The 24,911-nt window shown below is 35.2% G+C and overlaps 1 protein-coding gene across 7 annotated transcripts in view; it reads left to right on the top strand.

The window, feature by feature from the left end:
• The window catches only part of SNX29 (sorting nexin 29), a 142,280-nt gene that overhangs the window by 6,069 nt on the left and 111,300 nt on the right, over positions 1-24,911 (top strand). For all 7 annotated transcript variants that reach the window (XR_775088.1, XR_775090.1, XR_775089.1 and 4 more), the window contains exons 3-11: positions 711-763; positions 4,376-4,500; positions 10,539-10,719; positions 12,480-12,550; positions 13,416-13,664; positions 15,727-16,096; positions 16,821-16,939; positions 20,893-20,974; positions 21,471-21,553. Coding sequence is in view for 4 of the 7 variants with exons in the window: in XM_010578486.1 (XP_010576788.1) it covers positions 711-763; positions 4,376-4,500; positions 10,539-10,719; positions 12,480-12,550; positions 13,416-13,664; positions 15,727-16,096; positions 16,821-16,939; positions 20,893-20,974; positions 21,471-21,553 (1,333 nt within the window). In the remaining 3 variants the exon portion in view is untranslated. The remainder of the gene's footprint in view (positions 1-710; positions 764-4,375; positions 4,501-10,538; positions 10,720-12,479; positions 12,551-13,415; positions 13,665-15,726; positions 16,097-16,820; positions 16,940-20,892; positions 20,975-21,470; positions 21,554-24,911) is intronic.

The following is a 24,911-nucleotide window of genomic DNA, read 5'->3' as shown; positions in this document are numbered from 1 at the left end:
GCAAACAACTATTACACAGTATTTGTTTAAAATTCTTGTTCTTGACAGATTATATTTGTAGTATTTATATGTTATAAATATAATAATAATATATATCATAAATATATATATTTGTAATACTTATATGACTGAACTAAACTGTAGTGTACTGCAAAGGCTAAATTGGTTAACATTTTACAGTAGCAGATTTTTCTTTACACTAAGATTTTAGTGAATGGTTAAAATACAGGCAAAGATGGGGTTTATTTATGTAGGCAGGTATCTTGTATCAACATGAAGTTCAGAAAGTAGAATTTCATAAACTGGATTCAATTTAGGAGAGCTTGGGAGGCAAAGGAATGCTTCAAAAGTAATGGTATGTTTTATAAAGAATGATTCTTCTGTAATTGTAGCACTGAGCTGAATAGAAGCAGTGTTTGTTTTTGTGAGTGTACATTTAAAACTCAAAAGTAGTAATTTTTACTCAATTTTAAATTTATTGAAGGACCTGCAGGTGTGTTCTGGCTAGCAAGAATGTATTTGAACTGCAAGAGTAGCCTGTTAGTGGAACATGATGTTGTAAAGCACTTTTTTGTTGCAGGCTGTGTTTGCCAATGCTTTATTTTGTACTGCTTCCTTTTTTTGTTATGACTTTGTTTCTTATATGGAAATATTTCAGAATATTGAGTTTGTTAGTGTAACAGAAATTCCTTAAAATCTGTTTATTGCAGTGTCAAATACGGTTTGGAGGAAGAAAAGAAATTGCTTCAGACTCTGATAGCAGGTAAAATGGTCTAAGAAACTTTTAACATGCTTAGATTATGTATCAAAATGACATAAAACATATGGCACAAAATACTTGACATGCTCAGAAAACCCCCAGTTTCTTTTGTTTATACAGACACTGACATGGGACTGAACTTTTCATCTTGTTACAAATTTGCCAGCTTAACAAAGAGTGTTCTTCTCTATGAAGTTCCAAGTGTTTTAAGTGGCTGCAGAATTCCTGACAAAGCATTGAATTCTGAGGTCTGAACATAAGATTGGGAGAATTTATCTTCCCTAAAACCTCTTCTAAAATGAATGCATATTTATTACCAATACACCTGTGTTTTGTGAAGCTTGACACTTAAGTGTCAAGCGTTTAACACACAGTCATTAAGAAAATTTTCATTCTTATTTTTTCTTATTCCTGACATGTTTTAAACCTGTTTTTCTTCTTTTTCTGTCCAAGAATTTGTTCCTTTTTATTAATGTAAGTCAAAAAATGTCATTTAATTCCTATTAGTTGCATTAGTTGTTGGATATGGCATATTGGTTTCTAAGGCTTTTACGAAGATGACTGGCAGACAGAAATTGTCGTGCTTTTTGTATCCTATTGAGTCTTTCTCAGAACCTGTCGTATCGAAGAATCTCAGATAAATAAAATACCAGGATTAAATGCAGTTGTTTGTTGTCCTTTTTCATATGTCTTTGAAGTTTGACTCTGCCTTTTGGGAAGAAGTTAATTATCTGTTGACCATTTATAAATGATGCATAAAACTCTCTCCAATCCTCTCCCAATTCGGTCTTTAAGAACATGCCTAAGGGTGTGGTTTCATGACTTCTGGAAAGCCAGTATAAGAACTCATTGCTACTGAACGGGTGGGGAGGGTTCATGTGTCTCCTCAGGATCCCTGACTTCAGTACTACTCCCTTCTACCACCTTTTTAAGCAATGCCTGGTGATCATCCAGTCCCTTCTGAATTAATTTAATAAAAGAAGAAATAATGCAGAAGGATAACTTTCTGCCATTTTAGCGAGTTAAATCAGTAAAACATCTGGTGAGTGCTAGAGTTGCTGCAAGGAGGGGAAGATCGCATAGCTAGAAGCAATGGGAAGTGCAGAAGAGGAGGAAGAAGCAACAAGGGGTGAGAGGGCAAACCCATCACCTTTCAGGAGCAGCTTGTAATGCAGCTCCTTTGCATTACCTGTTTGTGAAACTCCAGGCTAATGCTGCTCCATGGCAGCTTAAGTCTGTCTGACTTCTGGCTACTGCTGTGATCCTGTCCTGCCCTTGGCTGTTTCAGCCTACAGTGTTTTGGGGAAACAGACTCGGAGAAATAGTTTTCCATTGAACTAGCATAGTGGAAACAGTTCAGTACAGGGTCTGTTCAGCACAGGGTTTGTTGGACAGAAGCTGGTGCGAGGGAGGAAGCAAGAAGATGTAGGTGGGATAAAGGGATGGTGGGGCTGAAGAACCTGGCAGCTGGACTGGCTGTGCAGCTATAGCTATTGGCACAGAAGCATCAACTAGGGATAGTTATTTAATCTTTACTGTTTAGTTTATGTGAGACAATGTATTGACGATGTTTGCCTTTGTAGTAGATTGTGTAAACTCGGCTAAAAGGAAGTACGTCCTATGTAGAACAAATTATCTGGATCTAAAACTTCTGCTTTGTTGCTCAGTGTGCGTGAACAACTGCTTTGCTGCAGTTGTTTAATAATTTGAATGATGACCTTGAGTATCTGTCTTCTGATAAACAGTGAGAGTTAGGATTCCAAAGATATGATGCTGGCCAAATTTTACTTATAAATATTTTCCTTAGAATTTGGTAGACATGCTGAATAATGGATTATAGCTAGGCAGTTTCAGGATTAAAAAGGAAGTGGAAATTACATTAATAGATTTTTTTTTTTCTTCCTAAATTCCATGGTGTTTGAGGTTGTTACTATGCGAAACATTGTGAGATAATTTTGAAAATGAGGATAGTCTGAGAATTTAGATCAAAATTCAGTAAAATCCATGATTCTCCAAGTTTTGTTTTCCCAGTGATTTTTTTTTGTCTTTGAGATTATAATTGTTCAGAGGTCTGTGTCTATGTACACTAGACTTCTCCATGTTTTTCTGTATATTTTTATTTAACATACCCTTGTGATGCTATCTAGTAAATACACTACGTATATTGGGCATTGTAGAATACCTGATTTTTTAATTTTATTTTATTTTGTTTTACTAGTGGCTAAATTTTCCTGTAAAATGCTGCATAGTTTTCTTGCTTTGATTTTAAGTGCACGTGGATTTTTAATAATATGAGCTCTTTCACAGAACCTAGTTTTGGTTCTGCTTTTTCTGATTTGAAAAAGTTTAGGTTTTGTTTTTCGGGGGGGGGGGGTGTGTCATGTGTCTGTTGGAATTTCCATTTTTAACAGCAGCAGTCTTTTTGGCAAAAATTAATCACAACTGCTACACAATCATCTCGAGTATTGTTGCAATTATATTCTGCTTTACTAATAAAATTTTCCTAACAAAGTAAAGTTTTCTTAACATAGATGTACTGGAAAGCATTGCGTGTTAAAAGCTCTTCTGTCCAGGGCAGTTATGGTAAATATACCTCTTTTTCTGTCAGTGCTTCTCCTGAGATCTTATGCTTTTTTGTGACCCTGAATAGAGCTCTGTTCTTCTGGAATGCTGGGGCAGAGTCCTGAGCCATTTTGTTAACTGTTTTTATTTATTTGCTTGAACTTAGTTAAAGTATCTGTCCTTCCTTTTAGTAATCAGCTTTGGTAGCCAGGTTACAACTTTCTCAAAGCTTAAGTTTTAAGTAGTGTTTATTTAATGGCAAAAATAAAACTTAGAGAAAATGAGATTTCAAACAAACAGGTTGCATTCATGTCTGTTATACCTTAAGCCTTACTATTCCCTGTAGGTTACAATAATACTCCTTTCTTTGGCAGGCTGAATTTTAAAACTTTGCTGGTTTTACAATGGTTCTACCTCTGTGAAAATTGGTTTATTAACTGGGTTATGTTTAAAAAAAAAATAGTCAGGAAATTTATAAATGGTATTGTAGAGAACATCATCAACAACTAAAGATTCAACACATCTCCAGAAAAATCTTTCTTATTTTCCTATGACTGGGATTTCTGAAGGACATAAAAATGTATGTTTATTTGTTGTCCTAGGCTTGAATTATAGCATACTAATGCCATTTAACAAAATAGTCTATTAACTGTATAGGAGGTTACAGCATATTTTCAGAAAATCATTAATTGCATGTATAGTACAAAGTATATTTATGAAATGTATTTGCATTACATGAAAAATAGGTAATCTGAAGCTGAAATAACATGACTAACAATCTCTATAGGAGGTGAGGATGATTTCTCAAACTGATTGCCAATTCTTCTGAATGTAATTCATGCCCCAGCTTTGGATAGTCATGATGAGACTGTGGGTATAAGTAGATTATACTGTTTGCAAATAATGAGATTAGTGCATATAAGGGGTCTTTCACTACATATAAGAGAATGGTTCACCTTTCCATTCTCTATTCAGAGATTTGGAATAAGCCTGCTCTATAGAAACATAGTTGATTGTTCTTTTCACATGCTTTCTTTAAAAATTCTGTTGCAGAGTCACTTGTTTGTGTGCTCAGTTTGAAGCTGTGTTACAGCATGGTCTGAGGAGGAGCCGAGGATTAGCATTAACAGCAGCAGCAATCAAACAGGCAGCAGGTTTCTCCAGTAAAACTGAAACAGGTAATTCGTTAATCGTAAGTATTCTATTTTAAACAGTTGATAAGTACAAGCAAATGATATAATTTCTAATGGAAGTTTTAAGCAATGCAACAAACTGCAGACTGTTGGTAGCGTACTTAACACTTGGACTCTCATTAAGCAGTGAAAATGGTTTTTGCTTTCATAATCTAGTTTAACTTTCATATCAAGTTTATCTAGAAATTTTGGTGTTTGGAAATCTGTGTTTCCTACAGTTTCATCATGAATAGTATCACTGGCAAATTTCTTTTGAATTCTGGTAGGGATAAACATTGTGTAATTGTGCTGTTAAGTTTTTGCTACAACATTTTCATTCTTAACTTTACTCTGTTCTTCAACTGCCATTTTCTATAGCATCAGATAGGTTTCACTTCTAAGTATTGATGTAATTTTAAAAACAAAACTTACATTACTTATATTGGTTGGGTTGTTTTTTATTATTTTCTTCACATTTAAAGAAAAGATTCCTTTATTTTTGTTGCCTTCTCTTCACCTTGAAGCTTCCCTTGTTTTGTTTATCAAAAGTATGTGAAGGTGTTAATTGTCATCAGTTTTATTGTGAAGTGTGACATACAGTATCTTTTTTCTTAAACAGGGAACACATAATATAAAGAAGTTTCTTTTCAGCTTTTGAAACTCCATCAAGTGTAACATGTAACACATAGTGTGGGTTGTTTTTTTTTTTTTTTTAAATATATTCAGTGGTACTAAAATTGTTAATACATTTGATCTCCAGCCATAAACTTCCAGTTACACCAGACAACTGCATATAATGGATATTACATTAACACAAAACGTGTAGCTTGATATAATGGTGTTTTTAAATTGCTGTAACAACAGACTTGTTTCCTGTGGATGATAGGGTGAAATGCTGGGTCTTGTGTGCTGACTTTCCTGCTAATGGGTTAGAGTCTCCAGACTTAGCTTTTTGGGGGAGCTAAAATAGCTATGCTTTTAGATAAATTGGTGAGTTTCCCATGTTTGCCTCCTCTGCTTAGTAGTGGGCAAGACTTGACACTTTGCAGACTCTAAATGAACAAGTAAGAAAAAATTCAGCTCTTTGCACAATCTTGACACATTTTTTGGCTCTTCTGTATGCTTTTTTCTCCCTTGTGTGTGTTTGTAATTGGGGATTAGATACTCTGTGGTCTCTTTCAGCCTCTGGGTAGTTTGCATCTCTTTAATGGGTAGTGATTTGGTTATCCACTTTTTATCCCCCGTTTGCAATTGAGAGTCTTATGCTTTGTTGCAGAGAATGTTATCCCCTGTTACACCCTCTCTGATTTATGCAAATAGTGTGTCTTTAAGTTTGAAGGTGTTACGTACAATGCTTATGACTTCTTTCTTGTCTGTTAGTAACGTCAAGGGTGTATGAAATTTTTGGTCCTGTCTTAGTGGTCAGATGTACAAAGGCGCATCTCTGATACTGGGGAACTTTAATAACAATTTAGCTATATGCTTGTGCATATGTGTCTTATCTGGGGGCTTGTCAGTGAGATGAAGTGGAGGAAGAGGAGAAAGTCGGGAAAGTTATCTATGGTTGGGGAATGGAAGAAGGAGGAAAACATTTTTACTCCTTAAGAAGCTTAAGGAATGTATGGAAGTTCAAGAACAAAAATGTGGCTGCTTTGCAGCAAATTGAATGCTGTACTGTGACTAAGAAGAGAAGCTTTTTTTTTTTAAATGGAAATTACTGGGTTCCACTGCATTTATCTTTGTGAATTAGTGTTGCTTTTTTTTTTTTTTCCCTGAAAGCAGTTGCAAAGTACTTCTATATTTTTATCACTTTCAGGCAAATGAATCTGGTATAAATTATATTTTGTTCTGTCTAATGTAATCACAGGTGTCATCTTTTTCTTTAATGTAGTGGAATGCTGCTGTTTAGGCTATACATTCAGGCTTTGACAATTGAAAAATAAAATTGTTCAGCAGTGTTTTTATTCAAAATTTACAGATACTTCATGACAACTGCACTTTCAAATGGCTGTAAACAATGTAGCATCATGTTGCATCTAAGAGCGTCAGTGTTTTACTTTGTTGTCCTTAAATGAAAATAAAAGTTTTTATTTAAAACTCCAGTAGTAGTTCTTTGGAACTATGACTTAAAAATCCTATTTAAAATATTTTAATTTTTTAAATATATATTCAAGTAAATAAATTCCTAACATCAGTGTGATTTCGTGTCAATTGATGGTGTGGTCATTCCAGGCATATGCAGCTCCTTTAATCTTATGTTAAGCAATCTAAACAAAAGCAGCAAACAATAGAACTGTATTCTGTCTTTAGTTTGTAATAATATGAGGGTGTCTTCATTTAACTCCAGTTAAGGTTATGTGAGAATACTGTAGCTGATGCAGTATTTACTAAAAATTATTAGGACAATGTTGTTGAAAGGTTCTAAATAGATGAACTCTTCCATTGCCTCTGGTTGTTATTTCTACTGTGTTATTAGAGGTTCCAGACTTGTTGAAACCTTTCTGCCAGTAATAGCAGTGTTTTTTCTGCAGTCAGTCAGAGGATCATAGGCCAATTCAAGTTGGAAGGGTCCTCAGGAGGTCCGCAGTCCTACAAAGATCATCTGTGAGGTTAAACAAGGTTGCTCAGGGCTTTATCCATCTGGGACTTGAAAACCTCCACAGACTGCACAACCTCTTTGGTCAAGCATGTTCCAACATTTGACTGTCCTCATGATGAAAGAGTTTTTCCTTATATCCACTCTGAGCCTTTCTTGTGTTAATTTATGCCTGTTGTCTGCTGTCTTCCTGCTATGTGCTGATGTGAAGAGCCTAAATCAGTCTTATTGATGACTTCCTTGTAGGTACTGGAGGACTGCTATTAGGTGTCTGTCCTCCTCCTAAGCCTTCTCTTCTCCTGGCTGAAGCAAAATTTTGTCTTTGTTGCTTTTTTTTTGTTTGTTTTTAAATAGTTCTGGTGCTGCATCTTACTACAGATTTATGTATATGCTTTGATGCTATAATTGTAGAATAGTGTTATCCGTTTATAGATAGGTAAACCATGGCAGAATTACAGATGTGGCTTGTTCACAGCCTCACGGCACATCAATACCGAAAATGGGAACGTATTTTGAAATCGTTGCTAAGTCACAATATGTTTGTAGCTTTACTACGTTGCATGTCATAGCTTGCTTATGAATAGTAGGACATTGTAGAGTAATGCTGAGGGCTAATATGGTAAAACTATTAGTTGCTGTGGTTAGAAATGAAAATGATAGACTAAGGCTTATAGAATATAAATTTTATTTAATGATAGTCTCAATTAAAAGTGAAAGAACTAATATTTCCAACTATAGCAAAGAATGTTCTACAATGAGACACTTGTGACAAACATGAAACTGTTCTTTAATTACTTGACAGAACAGACACTGAAACGCACAATGGCTGCACAGTGTAAATTGTTTTCTTTACTTTTTTTTTGCATAAGAAGGCACTGAACCTGGCTTCAGATTGATCTCTATGCTCTCAGCTTGAGACATGACTGCTGTTTAGGGCTGCTTAATGATTGGTGGTATTGCAGTTATTGGAACTGTGATATTATTAAAACTATGTAAACTGTTTTCACAAAGCGATTAATATTTCGGTGAATTGCATAAAGTCACTGTCTTCTCTGCCTCCAGTACAATTGTACGAATTGTATTTTACTGAAATTAAAATGATCTTACTTCTGAATAACAAGAATTGGATTATTTGCTATGAAAAATAATATCAACAGTTAGGACTTGGATTTTCATTTAACGCTAGTCTCAAATAAGAGAACTTAGTGATTTGAAAATGCCACTTACATTACTGTTTTTATAAAGTATGTCATGGAGGGACTTAGAGTATGGAATGCTCTTACTTTATTTCCATTGGATGGATTTTGATTAAAAACTGATGATAATCCAAATTTTGAAGCTTTTCAAAATCCTTGATATCTGTAAATAATCAGAATGTCAAGGAACACTGACTTTCACTCTTGGCACAAGGGGAAATCTGCTTATTTTCTATAGTCCTATAATATTTTTCACTTCCTACTTTAGTATTGTTTTGAGCTTTAGCAAGACAGAAAAGTGAATTTTATTGGTCACAAAAAACAATTAAATCACTGTCATCTTGATACATATCTGGCATTTTAAAGACTGCTTTTTTTACATATGCATGTGTTTTATTTTTGAAATGCAGATCAAGTAAGTTGAAGCCAAAGGAGTAGGACATATGGTATTTGAATGCTCTTAAGTGTTCAGTGGACCTCCTTATTATTTGCATGTTAATGTGCCTATGAGGTCCTCATTCAGCAAAATATATCTGTAGTTTTACATCCTACATTGTCAATTCAATGGTACCTGTGTGTTTTACACATTTGTGTAATTTAGAAGAGCTCTGGATTATTCTTGCATAGCTGTCAGACCTATTTGGCAAAACTTTTAGTTAATGAGTCTAATCTGCTTGTTACATGTTTAGGTGTCTAAAACTGTATTATAAACCTTGCTAATCTAATGCTGTATTTGGCTTTCAGCAGAGATTAATAAAAAACCCCATACCCTCAAATGAGCATATTTCACCAAAAGAAGTCATAAACTGTAGTGAAAACCTATTCAAAATCTGACTGCATGCTCTTTATTTAGCAGAGAGAAGGAGAAGCATCATGGATGGCCTTTTCTTAAAATTCTTACTACATTAAAAAAGATTTAGAAAAGTGATAAGCAAGGAGTGGCAGGATCAATGTTTCCTCTTGTGCATTTTTTTTTCTGTGTCTGAGGAAATTTTTTACCTGTCTTTTAACATCTGCTTTATGCTGCCTACATTAAGTTTATGATCAAAAGCCAGCATGATATTTGAGGTAATAACGTGCCATTCACTTGTACAATAGAATAATTTTCCTTTTTTTGTTAACTTAAAAAAAAAAAAAAGGTTGAACGAAGACATTCATTAAACTGTCCAAAGGAGTACCTGCATGTCTTCCTTGAGAGACTGATATGTTTTAAATTTTTTGTAATGCTTGGGTTTCTCAGATTTTTTTTTTTTTTTCTCTTAAAAATATCCTATTTGCCTTAAATACAGTCTCTTAATATGTTTCTAACTGTATAGATTAACAGTGTTCAAACTGTTCTAGTTATTCAAGCAATTCTATTTATAACAAATCAAAGCCACCTGAACATTATTGTTAATGTTATATTTTAAGATACTTTCAAGCAGTATGTGTTTGATGCAACATTAATGACTAGTGATTGCCAAACTATACCATATAGTAAAGATTCAAGTCTTACAGATGAATCATCTGATGTCTGGTTGTTCTTTTCACCCTGAGAAAATGGTACAAGGTGAATTGTAATAATTATGTCCTTAAAATATGTTCTTATTCAGTTAAGAAACAGGAATATGTAAAATACTAGGTGTTTTATTGTATGTTTACAATTATGGATGTAGATTTTTGTTACCTCTGAGAAATTTGAGGCAACTGCAAAAAAACTATTTATCAATATTTGGGGGCAGGGCAAGGAAAGTGGAAAGGGGTATTGTTCCATTTCAAATGTAACACTTTTGTTTTTTAAAGTAACATGAATTTGTCATTTGCACGTCTGCAAATTCTGGAGCTACTGGTTCCTTTGGACCTAGCTTCTAACGTTTCACAATCAGCAGTAAGATAGAGTTCTAAAGAATTTTTTTTTCTTTGCATAATTTATTACCAGCTGAACATGTGAATCTGTTCTGTGGATGAAATACTAGCTTATATGTGCTTTTAAACGTGAATTCTATTTAAAAACGTAAAATAGAATCCTTTAATATGTGTGTTTGGCTTTTCAGTGAAGTAAAAAGTTCTAAGTGCTTAAATAGCCCAAGTTCTGTGGAAATAAATAACCTATTTAACTGGAGAGTTATATGAAGATGGTAAATGATTCACCTTTGTTCAAAGTTACATATCATTACCTGCTTGTTTTTCAAAATTGCATGTAAATGCATTCTGATACGAGCTTAGCATTTTTGGGTGGTTTTTTTTTTTTTTTTATTATTTTTTGATTCCAGAGCCAGTATTTTGGTACTATGTGAAAGAAGTTCTGAATAAACATGAACTGCAGCGCTTTTACTCTCTGAAGACAATTACTACAGATATTGGTAGAGGCCGGGCTTGGTTGCGCTGTGCGCTAAATGAACATTCCCTGGAAAGATATGTTCATATGCTGCTTGCAGATAAGAATCGACTCAGGTACTGTATTTGATATCTTTGTAATGCAGGAAATGTATTGACAAATGAAGTACTGAGATTAAAAAACCCCAACCAACCAACCCAAAAACACAGCTGTAATAATACACCATATTAATTGCTCTGTTAGTGAAGCCACTTAACCTCATACTTTTGTTTTGTTCATTTTTGAAATTTGGCAGCTATTAGGATAGTGGCTTGTGCCTATATCAACATGTGGCCCGAAACTGGTTTCATTCTAGCACATGAGAATATATGCTTCTACCCTCATCTTCATTTCCATCCTCACTTTCCTGTTCTTTCAACAGTTTTCCTCACTGAGACCTTGACACCAAGCTTTGAGGTGCCGCTCTCATTCCATTAAAATAGTACACAGTTGCAGCCCTGATCGTACCAATTCGTCAATGGTAGTTGCCTGTTGCCTTTTGGAGATGCTCATCCTGTAATTGAAAAGCTCCTGCAGTCAAGGGATAGGTAGCTACTACTGCAGATCACCTTGAAGCAGTTTTGTACCAGTTTGCAAACCTTCTTCTTACAGAGTTACTGAGAATAACTTACTATGCATTGTGAAATCCTAAGGTACTTTGGATGTGCAAAATGCACTTAAGTTCATACTTAACTGAGTCCTACCTTTTTCCTCATGCATCTTCAGCTTCTTTTCTTTTTGCAAATTTGGGGTATTTTCCTTTTTTATCAAGAACTGTTGAGCTTGATCGAGTCCAGTGGATTCAGCAGAAAGGCATTCTTTCCATTTGTGTCAATTAATGGATGTACTGGATAAGATTATTGCCAGAACTGAGCTCATTAGTACCTCCTTTTCTTTTTTAGTCTGTTTGAGTTCTCTGTAGCTTTCTTGCAAGACAGATTTTGATATGAAATCAAATAAAGACGAATGAAACAGCAAAGGAAAAAAAAAAAATGAAAACCATTGGATTGCTATGTCACTAATTATTTTCATGCTTGTAGCAATACTTGCACAGTATCAGGATTATCAGCTCTCTCTGCATTGTACATGAAATATTATTTCTAAAAAGGCTTTTTCCAGAATATTTAAGACTTAAATGTTACCCAGATTCAAATGGGATTTACAGAATCAGTTTACATCCCCAATTCTTACCTGTTTTGGAAACTTTTAAATGAATCTGTCAAAATTGTTTAATATAGGTTGAGGGTTTTCTTGCTATTTGTTTTTATGTTTAGTTAACTGAATGCTGATAGTAAAAATACAGCATCCTGCTGCCAAAAAGAACCAGAATAGAATGGTTTGAGTTAGAAGGGACCTTTAAAGATTGTCTAGTCCAGGCCCCTTGCCATGGCCAGGGACATCTTTCACTAGATCAGATTGCTCAAGATGAAGTGGAGCTTTTAGTTTGTATTCTTGTATTCCAATATTTTATAAAATGGCTTGGTAATTCTGGTCAACTATAGTTATTTAAAAACTTATATATGCAGTATAACAATAAGTGTAGAGAAATATTGTGACTGCCAATGTAGTATGAACCTCCTTGCCCTGAGTGGCTTTTTGCCCCTAAAAAAATGCAGAGCTAAAACTGAAGGTAAAATACTATTTAGCATGTCTTTGATAACTGTTCAGACAGTTCTGTATATTTTGGGGCTTCAGGGAGTTACTGTGACATATAATTTGATCCATTGGTGTACTCATTTTTCAGCATTTTCATGTCTTTTAGAAGTGGAATATATGTTAATATAGGACTGCATATTCTTTTTTTTCTTCCCCCCTTTTTTTTCCTTTCAAATTATAGTGTCTTCTATGAAGACTGGTCTTTTATGATGGATGAAGAACGTTCTAGTATGATCCCTACGATGGCAGCTGGTAAGACTTTCCCTTAAATGCTACTGTTCTTGGAAAACTACTTCATTTTGGGATGTTTTATCTGTTTCTGCTTGTGAGGAGCTACTCTAACACACTCTTTGCTTATGTGGAGAATGTTTGCCAGATGCACATTCAGGGTGAATAGTCAAGGTATGCCAATTTATGCTATGAATTGATGAACAAGACACTGGATCTGGCCCTCCTACAGTTTAAAAGTCTTTCACTTAAATTTTCTAACTCTTCATCAGTCAAGGCTAACTTTTTTTTAAAAACTAGCACAGTTTAGAGAAAACAAAAGGGGTTATTCCTGACTAGAAAAGAGCAATGATAGACTTTTATAGTAAGACCCAAGTTATAGGTAAATACATGGAAGGAGAGAGTAAGAGTAAGGAATGATAACAGATAATTTACTTTTCTAGAGTTTGACCACAGAAGTGATGTATTATTACCTTTTACGCCCCATTTTCTCAGACACATGGTCACATGCTTCATTCTGCAAGATAGGATTCACAGGAGTGTTTGTTAATAGAATATAGGAACCAACAAATATTAAAGTTCATAGTGAAATGGGTTTAAATAAAAGGTTATAAATAAACAAGTTCACAGTAATTACTGCTTATTTAATGTGCAGCTGAACAGCTATCAAGATAAATTCAGAACTGATTGCATCAGCTTGACTATAATCTAAAAAAGAATGAATGGTACATGAAAGAAGAAGAATTCATGCATGGAGAACAGTGGGAAATTTTTTGGGAAAAATGTTTTACATGTCATAGCTTTGTTAATCCTTAGGTTCTATCTTCGTACTTTAGTATGAAATATACACTGGGTTTTTGGTCTTTTTTCCTCTTTCTTTTATCTGAAGGTCTGAACTCCATTCTTTTTGCAATCAACATTGATAATAAGGATTTAAATGGGCAGAGCAAGTGCACACCGACTGTGTCTGATTTGTTAAAGGAATCAACGCAAAATGTAACCTCATTATTGAAAGAATCCACTCAGGGTGTTAGCAGCCTCCTTAGAGAGATAACTGCATCATCTGCTGTCTCGATTCTAATGAAACCTGATCAAGACACTGACCCACTTCCTGTTCTCTCAAAGAATGTAAATGCTGGTAAGCGTTTTTGCAATGTTAGTGTCATTCAGAAACTTAAAAATATTCAAATGTGTTTAACGCGTTATTATGGAACAAAAACCTTAAAAATAAGTGCATTACACATACAAACTAGTTGAGTGTGAAATAAAAAGTATGAAATTCTTTAGAAATACTGGTGTGAATACTGGATGATAAATGTGTATTTTAGCTTTCTTATATCACTGTGAGAGGGCAGGTATACTATCTTATTGGTCAAGTGCTTTGCTTGTGGCCTGAATTTCAATTTCTTATTCATAAGATTATGCCTTGCAGTTTCTGATGTAATGATTTTTCATTTTTAATGTGTTTTCTTTTGGCACTTTATCAGTTGGAAATACAGTGCCATATATCTGTTGTTATATATCAGGTAAAAATCTTAGCTTGTTATCTTCTTCAAGCAGTGCCCATGTTTACAGTCTGAATTCCTATATGAAGTAGGTAATCACCACAAATGAAAATTCACTCATATGCTCTTTTTACCTTTAAATATGTTAGTGTTGCAATCAGTTTGTAAGATGTTACTCACAAAGAGCCAAAGTCTTAATCTCTTATAATTTGAAATTAATCAAGCAAAATGTGATATTCATTATACATTTTCAGTTCCAAAAATAGCAAAGGAATATTTTATCTTTATTTCCAGAAGTTGAGCTGAAAGAATGTTCTGCTTTGTAAAGGTACAAAGCTGCAGGAGGATTCTGGGATTTATGTGTTTTTCACTTAAGAAACAAAGTTTAAGTTTAGGCTTTAAATTGTTTTGGTTATGCGAAAAAGGAAAAAAACCCCACATGTGAATGCTATCTCGTAGGAATAGAAGTTGAGATAAGATCTTTTTTTTATTGGCATTTAAAATAGACTTTGTCTCAAAACATGGTTTTCAAAACAAACTTGTGGTAAAGCTTTTGTTGTTTAGCACTTTAAATGAGATTAAAATAGTAGGTGATACTTGACTTGGGATCACTTTGTTAATATAGAAAAGGCTCGCAAGATGAAATAACAGAATAATTGACCATATGCTGCTCATGACTCTACAACATAACATACGTTAAGTGTACAGTACATGTGTATGCAGTACATGTAATGTACAACTTATAATAAAATTTCACTTTAAAAAGATTGGGTTTGTTCAAATGCTGTTATATGTTGAATGTTAGAGCAAGTCAGATGTTCAGATGTTTTCATTAAAGTCTATGTTCTTTGCTGGAATTCTGTTTGCATTCGGAATGGGTTTTAACATCCTCTTACTCTTAAAGTATGTTAATGTGTTTTGTGGCTATGTAACAGCTGGACTTGAATTAAACAAAACAGTTTAGTTCCAATGTGAGTTCTCTTGGTGAGTAAATTTCTTATATTTCTTAGAGTGCTTCAACTTTGCAAGATCATTTAGCCTCATGTGCACATTGGAATCAGTGAGAATAGGTAATAATTTAAAAATAAGTGCTGTCACAGCATAGATGTGATGTAATCAGAGAGAATTTCAACGTATTTCTAGACTAAGAGCTAATTAGCTGAGGGAGGGAGCCAGTTTAATTTCTTTTTCTGAAAACTGACTGCTCAATTTCCAGAATATAGACAAAACTAACTTTATTTGATTGGAAGTTGTGGATTTTGTTTGTGTTGTGAGGTTTTTTTTTTAAACTTTTTCTCCGAAGAAGTGTTTCATGTTTTCTCTGTTGTGTAGATATACTCTGCAATATACGCTAGCCATATAACATTAGAGAAAGTGATAGGAAGGCTAATTTTTTATTTTAAACTTAATTTTATAAGTTTGTTGAACTTTCTTTTCCAGTTCGAATTGAATACTGTTATGAATGCACCTCCAAAATATCTTCTAAAATCTGAATTATGTAAGGCATATAAAATAAAGACTGTAGTTAAAGATTTAAAAGCTCTTGTGTATGGGAAGGTAATGAAATGCCTTGTAGATATAAGTGTTTTTTCTTTACTAAACTCATTTAGTACATGACTTCTTTTAAGAAAAAATACCAACTGTATTACATTGTTTCTCTTTTCTTAACTATGTAAACCTTTATGTTGCTCCTAGATTTGAAATATAAAAAAGATCGAAAAAAGAAGAAGAGAGTGACAAATATTATCTCGTTTGATGAAGAGGAAGATGAGCAAAATTTGGGGGATGCCACGAAGACTCTGATTACAGGAGAAAGTTCAGAGGAGAGTATAGACAGATCTTCAGTTTTTGTATTACCCTCATCTGAAAGCACTCTTGGAAGAAATTTGAATGGGAATGAAAGTAACCATTCGTGGAAGAGCAATTCAGTATTCATGAATGGAGAGTATGAATACCGGAAACTAGATGTGAAGAGCATTGATGATGAAGATGCAGAAGAGGATGAGCTATATGGAAAAACATTAGGAAATAAAGGCACAGAAGGTGAAACTGAAGTTCCTGAAAAGTAAGTAATGTTGCAGGAACCAGTGGTAAATTTTCCATGCTCCTCCCTGTGACCGCCTCCCCCCCCGCCCCTTTCCTTCATGGGTACTGGCAAATTTATATAACTACTTGAACTATACGTTTTCTCTACTCTCCCCTCCCCTGCCTCTCTTCCCCCCCCGCTTTATTTTTTTTTTTCTTTCCCGTTGTTTAAACCATTTGGGCCACTGTGATTGATGGTATATCGCTTCTAAGTTCCACTGAAAAACAAAATTTTGAGATTTCAGACATGTTCTCCTTGAAGTTCTCAGTTGTTGAAATTATTGCATGATATAGCCAGGCTATAATTCTGGCCTGTTTGAAGTTTCCTTATTCTTAGTATGATATCAACTCTATTCTGGCTTCATAGTAAAACCACGAATTAAACAGAGTAAGCCTGTTATCATCAGAGTAGGTAGTTAAACAAGACAAGACAAAACTGAGAGAAAAAGAATAATTTTAGATGCTAATATGCCCTCTTTATTTCTGACACAGAAATCTCTTTGGAGAAAAAGAGGCAAGCACTGCTTGTCTCATCTGCTTTGGAATGGTCTGATCTTTAATGAATTTATGTATGTCTGAACCAACAAACTGGCAGGCAGATTGAAATAAAGATTTTTCTTGCAGTAATATCTCTGAAAGAAATATAAGCATTGTGAATATTGACTGTATAAATAGGTGGTTTTGTTCGTTTGTTTTAAATGCAGGCCTCATGAAATAGGCACATGCAATTCTCAGATATGCAGTTGGACTCCTCTGCAGGTCCTGAATGATGACTCGGATGTTCTATTTCCTGTCAGTGCTGTTGGCTCTTACTCCCAAACAGGTAGGTATTTTAATATACTGAAGTCCAGCAAACTTCATAACAGAATTTCTAACATGGCACAATGGTAAGAAATAATGGGATTGTAAGGACATAGGAGATGTTGCATAACTGGGATGGGAGGTTCAATTAAAATTTGTTCTAGATCTGAATCAGCGTTGTCCATTTGAGTAGCTATTTAGTTGAGGAGGATTTATCAATGTCAAATCAGAGTTTTGTTGGGATTAAGCTGTGGTCTTGTATGGTATTTTATTAATGTTTAGGATGGTTGAATAGAAAGTATCCTTATTCGTTTTCTATTTATCACTAAGCTGGAATAAGCTGCAAGTGTGTTTGAGAATTTGAATTCAAATTAATCTTGACAGATTGGAGAAAGTGTCAAATATTGGATGCAGTTCAATAGAAGCTGTTATCTGTTTATATACAGGATGAGGAATGATTGGCTAGGAAATACTTCTTCAGAAGGGGATACGGGAATCATAGAATGGTTTGGGTGGGAAGGCATCTTCAAAGATCATCTAGTCCAACCCCCCTGCTGTGGGCAGGGACATCTTTCACTAGATCAGGTTGCTCAAAGCTCCAACCAGCCTGATCTTGAATACTTGCAGTGATGGGGTATCCACAACTTCTCTGGGCAACCTGTTCCAGTGTCTCATCACCCTCATCATAAAAAAATTTCTTCTTTATATCCAGTCTAAATGTACCCTCTTTCAGTTTAAAACCGTTGCCCCTTGTCCTGTCACTGCAGGCAATGGTAAAAAGTCTCTCTCCATCTTTCTTGTAAGCCTTCTTTATGTATTAAAAGGCCACAATAAGGTCTCCTCTGAGCCTTCCCTTCTCCAGGCTGAACAACCCCAACTCTCTCAGCCTTTAGTCATAGGAGATGTGTTCCAGCCCTCTGATCTTTCTTGTGACCCTCCTGTGGACTCACTCTAACAGGTCCATGCCTTTCTTGTACTGTGGACTGCAGAGCTGGATACAGTATTTGAGGTGGGGTCTCATGACAGTGAAATAGAGGGGGAGAATCACCTCTCTCAAACTGCTTGCCGTGTTTCGTTTTATGCAGCACAGGATAAGATTGGCTTTCTGGGCTGCGAGCACCAGTTGCTGGCTCATCTCATTTTTCATCTGCCAGTATACTCAAGTAATTTTCTGCAGGAGACCCATGATAGTGGGTCACAAGCTCATAGTGAATTAGCAGTGCCATGTTTCTGCAGTAAAAGCACACTTCATACAGACATGCATAAATGAAAGTGTCATTTGTAAATTTATGCTCAGTTGGCTCTGATATGACCTCAGCTGCAGTATTGTATGCAGTTTGGGGTACTTACCCTTCAAGAATGATGTGGACCATTTGGAGATCTTGAAGCAAGATCTACATGATGAAAATGGTCAAAGGTATGGAAGAGAAGACCTGGTGCTTTTCCAGTATCTGTATCGGTACCAAAAACAAACCAAAAACTTCCACCACCCCCAACCCTCCCACCTGCCCTATCCCCCATTAGTATTTTGCTAGTTGTTCATAAAAAATTGCTTTTATAAAACTTTGGGTATGCATTCTCATTTCAGTGACCACTTAAAAACTTCTCAGTGGCATTCAAATAATGTTTTAATTATAAAATATTTCCTATTTTTTGCATTACATGTGCCAAGAGTTTAAATGGACTGTTGATTGAAGGCCTATGAAAAAGTGTAATTCAGTTCTGTAAGTTCAGTGATAAAAATAATGTGAATTGTAAAATAATGCTGTACTGCCCTCTGCTGTATTTTAAGAGGTAGCTCTTAAGAAATACCGGTTGTTGGAAAAAAAACCAAAAAAAGAGTAAATTTTTTTTTTTTTCTTGTGCTCCCACATTTTTCAGTTTGTGAAGGAATGGATTTAGAAAACATTATGTTGTTTGTGGCATAGTGTTCTCTTAAATTGTATACAGAAACTGTTAGAAAAAGTCCATAGATTTATAAGTGTTTGCTGACTGCAACAGATTGAAATCTGGAATACAAGTAAATGTTCCTGTTTATGGGGGATGGGGTGTGTGGAATGGGAGCTCGCAGTTGAGCTGTGGGAGTTAGTAGCCAGTCAGACATCATGAGGCATCAGGAGCTAGAGCTCGGGGTTTGTACCTGAAATCAAAAGTCAGGAGACCAAGCCAAGACTTATTACTGGAGACAGATGACCAGAGAGGACAACAGTAAGTATAACAGGAGCTTACTTTTACTAAGGAGATGCCAAAGACCCTTTTCTCATCTTGCTTCATCTCGGAACTGTTTTGAAGACAATGCTCAGGCTATTACAGATGATCAACAACAGGCCCATTCAGATCCCTTCTGGCACAGTATACAGATATTTTCAGTTCTCCTCCTGCCCCTCTTTGTCTTTGTGATAAACCCTATGGTCCAGCATGCAAGCCAGAACGATATGGCATTGGGCTGGTGAAAGGAGTGTTCATCAGTAACAGGAAACAGCAACACGGATTCTGCTGTCCGATTTCCTGATTTCAACGTCCCATGCTGTCACTGGGCCCTTCTGAACATCCTGAACTGACAGAGCGTGCAGGCAGTCTTGACTAAAAGGCCTGTCATACAACCCAAATGTCAACCAGTTAGGGAGAGTGATACACATGGGTACGGCCACCCTCTCCCCAGCCGTAATGACAGTTTGATGAGATTGAAAGCTGCCTTAGGCAGTTGTTTCCTTGACTTTGGAAGTTACACTTTTGCTAGATGAATGATACCAGAGGGAATGTGGGTTAGCTTTTTCTGAGGGCAGTTCAGCCCAGTAACTGGCAAGCTCATTATTATCATGACAACATTTTTGCTAAAACATGCATAGTGAGCTCTTGTAAAATATATAGCTTAACCCAATATTTTGGTTTATAGGTCTTAATACAGGTAAATAACAAGACATATATATTTGGGATAGTTTACAGCTTAATCTATAGTGTTGTATGCTAATATGAGTGTTTTCAGTTTTAGTCTGTTGCAGTGCTTCAGGGATGTGCCAGGGTGTATCATATCTCCATGTACCTAGAGATGAGAAAGCCTGAATAAAAATTCAGTTGCTTGGAACAAAAATAGAGTATGCATTTTAGGAACTGAGCTTCAGTAAACTCTACAGCTTAAAAAATGAACTTTCTTCTCTATAGTCATTCTGACATAACTCTAATTCCTAATAACTTTTTTCCTAGAATTCCTGCTTTTTAAATTCTGTGCTGTTTTAGCTCATGATTTTAGGATTGTTTTATGGTAACTTTGTAACCCTTACATAGTGAGATGCAGAAAACATCAATAAAATGTGATTTTTGTTTCTTTCCACTTGACCTACCTTAATGACAGGCCCAGTGATGTGTATATTTTGATCCTGACAGTTGTGGATCTGTGGACAGATGCATATTATCAACGCTTTTTAAAAAATACCTCATCTGTCTTGATTCTTGATGTTTGGTACATAGGTATAAGAAGCCAGAGAAAAGCCATGGTGCTCTGCTGTGAATGCATAAAGGACTGGTGTCTTTGCAAGGTTTCACATACCGGGGACTAACCACAAATTCTTTTCCTGCAAGTCACAAACAGATTTGTAATGAGTATCAGATGCCATGTCGTGGTTAAACTCCTGCGGCTTGCAAAAATAACTTCAGTAAAGAAGTGTCTTCATAGCTTTGCAACATTGTTATCAATGTAAAATGTAGATCTAAATTGCAATTTAGTTGTGCAATACTAATTTTTTTCTAAACTGATGGCTGTGTTCCAAAGGGACTTTACAATCCTGCTGTCATTCAAGGTGAATATGCAGAAGCCAACCTTGGAGAAAGAATTTAAAGTCTTTAAAGTCTTTACTAAAAGATGAGTATTTCTAGTTAAAAATGTAACTACCTTCGTTCTGGTTTTGGTTTTATTTTATTTTATTTTTTTAACTACTGTTAATTGAAAAAAGCTAATGCTTGTGCATTCTACTTTAGATAACTTGGAGAATGGGGAGGGACATGAACAAGTTATTCACGCGGTAGAACTGGTTCCAAGAAGACCTGATATTCCTTACAGGTACGTGTCAAATACGTTTTTCTTAAAAGAAAAAAATCTTCACCCTGTAGCTGCCAACTTGTTACTGTTACCTAATGCATAGCTACTCAGTACTGGAAAACAAACTATTTATTGGGGTACTTTTGCAAATGTTTGGGAAGACAAAAACCTACACTTCCCTTTTTGCATAGTTTCTTATATTGAACTTTTCTTAATTATTCTGAAGTTACATAGTCCTGTCAAATAACAGGCAGACTTAGCCTCCTGGTTTTGAAAATAGGTATTATGTTGTTTTCGTAGTATTTTTCACTGTGTTCTCCATGGCCTGTTGATTTCGATATTTTGTGTGTATTCTTAAATCAGACTCACAACAGATACATTAAAGGATAATTAAACATAAGTTGACTGAATATGGGTGAATATGATGACAATTCTAGTTTCTGGAATGCTTTTTTGTTGAGTTTTGAATTCAGGATTTTGTTGTCATTTGTTGATGATATTGTGCTTTTATGACTAGAGTGGATGTCAGTCCTCCAGCTCAAGTGAATACTTTAAGCAGTATGTTGCCTTCAGCTACTGTGCCAGAATCCATGACAATTAGTAAGTACTTTCTTGATGTATCTAGATTGATGGAATTAACTTTGAAAGTCCTATAACTCTTCATTTCTACTTTTATTTCAGTAACGCGTGTTTAGAGAGGCATACAGCACTTAATTTCTGAAGTGCTCGTGAAATTAGAAATGACTGCTCTAAAATGGTTTTTGAATTGGCAGATCACAGGTTATGGTTCATTGCAACTGGTATGACATTAGCTTCTCTAAGCTAATGGAAGCTAATGTCATCCTTATACTAGATGTGGCTTGAATAGTTAAATGAACAATAATGATTTAATTTGATTAACATCTTTTAATCTCTGCAAGCTCTGAAAACACTAATGGTTGGTTCTGATGTGATCTTACATATTTTGCCTGCTTTCATTAATCCCTAGTTGGAAAAATACCCAAACAAACCCAGAATTCTTTCTGTGTACGCTCAGTCTGTGGTTTTGATGTGGAAATCTGCTCCAAATACAAATATAGGCTTTCATAAACAAAAACTTTAGTTAAGATTAAGGTGGAGGACAGTCATATTTTCAGTGGTGTGAAGAGTTGAGCCGGACAAGATAAAATAGCCTTTGCTGTAGAAAGAGATTAGTAAAAGTACAGGCAGTTTGTTTACCCCATCTTTAATCTTTTTCTTCACATAAACTTGTAGAACAAAGTTTTGGTTCTTAAACTGACTAGCTGTCTAAACACGTAAGCCAGTATGGTTTTATTTTCCTCACTGTACAGAAAGTTTTGTAACTGAACTGGTGGACATGGCTTTGATCCTAAAGCTCTGGGATGTGTGTTTGTCTGTTCCTTTTTATAAATTTAAATATATACAGATTTTAAATTATGACATTTGGGAAGTTAGAAGTGATGCAGCCAAAATTCTTTTCTGAAATTGATTCATGAAATAATCAAAATGCATGATCCCTTAAGTTATTCTAATCTCATGTTCTAATGTCACATTCAAACGATACCTGTGTCAACATATGTTAAGGAAGGTAGACCATGCATTTTTGCTGGGTACTGTTTCAGGCTCTGGCATGGGTCTGCTGACTGAGCTTTACCAAGCTGAAAAATCCTTTCTTACGAAGTTCTTTACGAAGTGGGAAACTAGTTTGAGACTTTTAAGTGATATAACTGAAGGTGTAGATGGAGTTACTGTTGATAGTTACTGTGATACTTTGGTCACTGGATATTCTCTGCTCATGTTATTACTACCATATCCTTTCGTTCTTACATTTTTATTTTATTTTTTTAGTAACAGAATTTTAATGGAAAACTTTCTGATTTTATTGTTTTGTAGGTGTATTAGGTACCAGCAGGGGCCGCAATTGGTTTCCTTCAGTTGCTCAGTTAGTTCCTATGTGTAGTTAAGACAGCTGTACGCTAGAAAGTAAATCTTGAGATTTTCAGTTCTTGATACTTAGCAATTTGTAAGTGAAATGAACCACAGGGTCAACAGAAACATACACGCTGTCATTAGTTTCCTATTTCAGAGAAGGTTCTGGTGGAAGGAAGTGGGGAAGCATATCAAAACAATCTATAAAGCCAGTAGAACACTTAGTAAATAACCTAATTATCATTATAATAAAAATTCAGCTGACTATACATATAAGTTAATACCTTTATCACAGCTGATCCCAGATACATTCAATAAAAATGCTTTTTTCAAGTTCATTGTTACTGGTCGTAGATACTCCATACAGGAAGAATTCAGTGCTATGACAAAGCCAGACACTGAAGCTCTTTTTCTCTCTTGCAATTAGCAGAAGAATTATTAAATGGTGAGGCTTATAGCTTGGTTGCATAGCAACTAATTCTAACACATCAGACAAGAAAAATGGAATGCAGTAGTGCAGTGAGAAAAGCTCTGAGGTCTTCAGTGACTAGATTTTTGTGCTGCTTAATTCCGAAGACAATGCCTGAAATGAATTTCTTTTAATCTATTCTTTCCCTGCTTCCTTTCCAATTTACTAGTATAGTACTAACCTTTTCTCGGTTCTTTTGATATGCAGGGTAGCAAATTATCTTATGAGAAGCTGTAATTTAAAATCTTTGCCATTTTGAATGATTTTCCTGAATTTGTCCCATGCATTTGTAAGGTATAGGTTAACTTAGCAGCAGGTACATCTCAAAAAAATACTAATACCACTCGAGAAATCCTAATCCATAGTGTTCCGCTGTGTATGTTAAGACATCATATGAAAACTTGCCCTACTTTACAGATCATTATGTCTTACAACCAATTTTATGAAGAGTTAAGTTTGTCAGAAGTTTTATGTTTATGCGCCTATTCCATTATGTCATTTTCCAGCTTTTAAAAAAATCGTATTTATCTTGTCATACTTGAATCACAAACAACTTTATTTCTGCTCCAATTATCGTCATTGGAAGATTATGTTTTCAGCATTGTTTTACACCAGACAAATCTGTCCTACCAGCACAAGTCTCCCCATTTTGTTTTTGCAGTGGAAAAAAAGGAAGTTCCAAAACTTTAATTTTATAAGGATGCTACTTGTGTCCTTCTTTACAAGGTTCTTTGATTATAGTGCTATTTTTAGTAAATAATTGGGAACTTAGTTTTTGCACTATAATTTTCTTCAGTTTTTAAAGTTGGGCTTAAACCACAAAGGTTAGCAAAGGTTGTAGCATTGCACATTATTCTGTATTTTTTCATACATTCTTGAGAAAGCCCCCAGTTTTTCATGATCACTGAAGAACTTTACTGAATAATCAAACCTACATACTGTATTTTTATCCTGGCTGTGTAAGTAAATAAGGTGTAGGTTTTTGTACTTTCTCTATCCTCTAAATAGCTTCTGACCTGTTCTGTAACTTTGTTGCCACCGGTCACTGACAGGTACTAAATTATTATGACTTCCCTGAAAGCAGAGCTGTTGAAAGAGGGTGTGTAAATTTCATCACTGAGAAGAAAGCTGCAGTTCATCTTACAGACTTTTTTTTTGTCAGGACCCTTCTATAAAGTAGAAGGTCAACACTGTATTGTCGAATTTGTTTCCTACTAAAATTTGCCTTATTAATAGTGACATGACAGGATAATATTTACAAGATTTTGGAGCACTAAATAAAGCCTTAACAGCCAATGTTCATGCAGGCAGCTTAGGGAGCATGTCTTTAAAGGTCAGGCTTCTGATTTAAGATGTAACTAGTCTGCTGGAAGTTTTATTTGTCTCTGAAAATATCTGTGTAAATTTGCACTCAGGAAAATAAAAAAAAATCATTCCTGTAGACTGCTCCCAGCCCACCCTGATATTCTATCTGCAGGATTGCAGAGGAGTGCTGCATGACCTTGTGTACACTGAGGGATGATTTCACTTACAGCTCATTCTTCATAAGAGGTGATTGCA

The sequence above is a fragment of the Haliaeetus leucocephalus genome, unplaced genomic scaffold (assembly GCF_000737465.1).
Source record: "Haliaeetus leucocephalus isolate CR32 unplaced genomic scaffold, Haliaeetus_leucocephalus-4.0 Scaffold636, whole genome shotgun sequence".
Classification (NCBI taxonomy): Eukaryota; Metazoa; Chordata; class Aves; order Accipitriformes; family Accipitridae; genus Haliaeetus; species Haliaeetus leucocephalus.
This window is presented reverse-complemented; position numbering and strand designations above follow the sequence as displayed.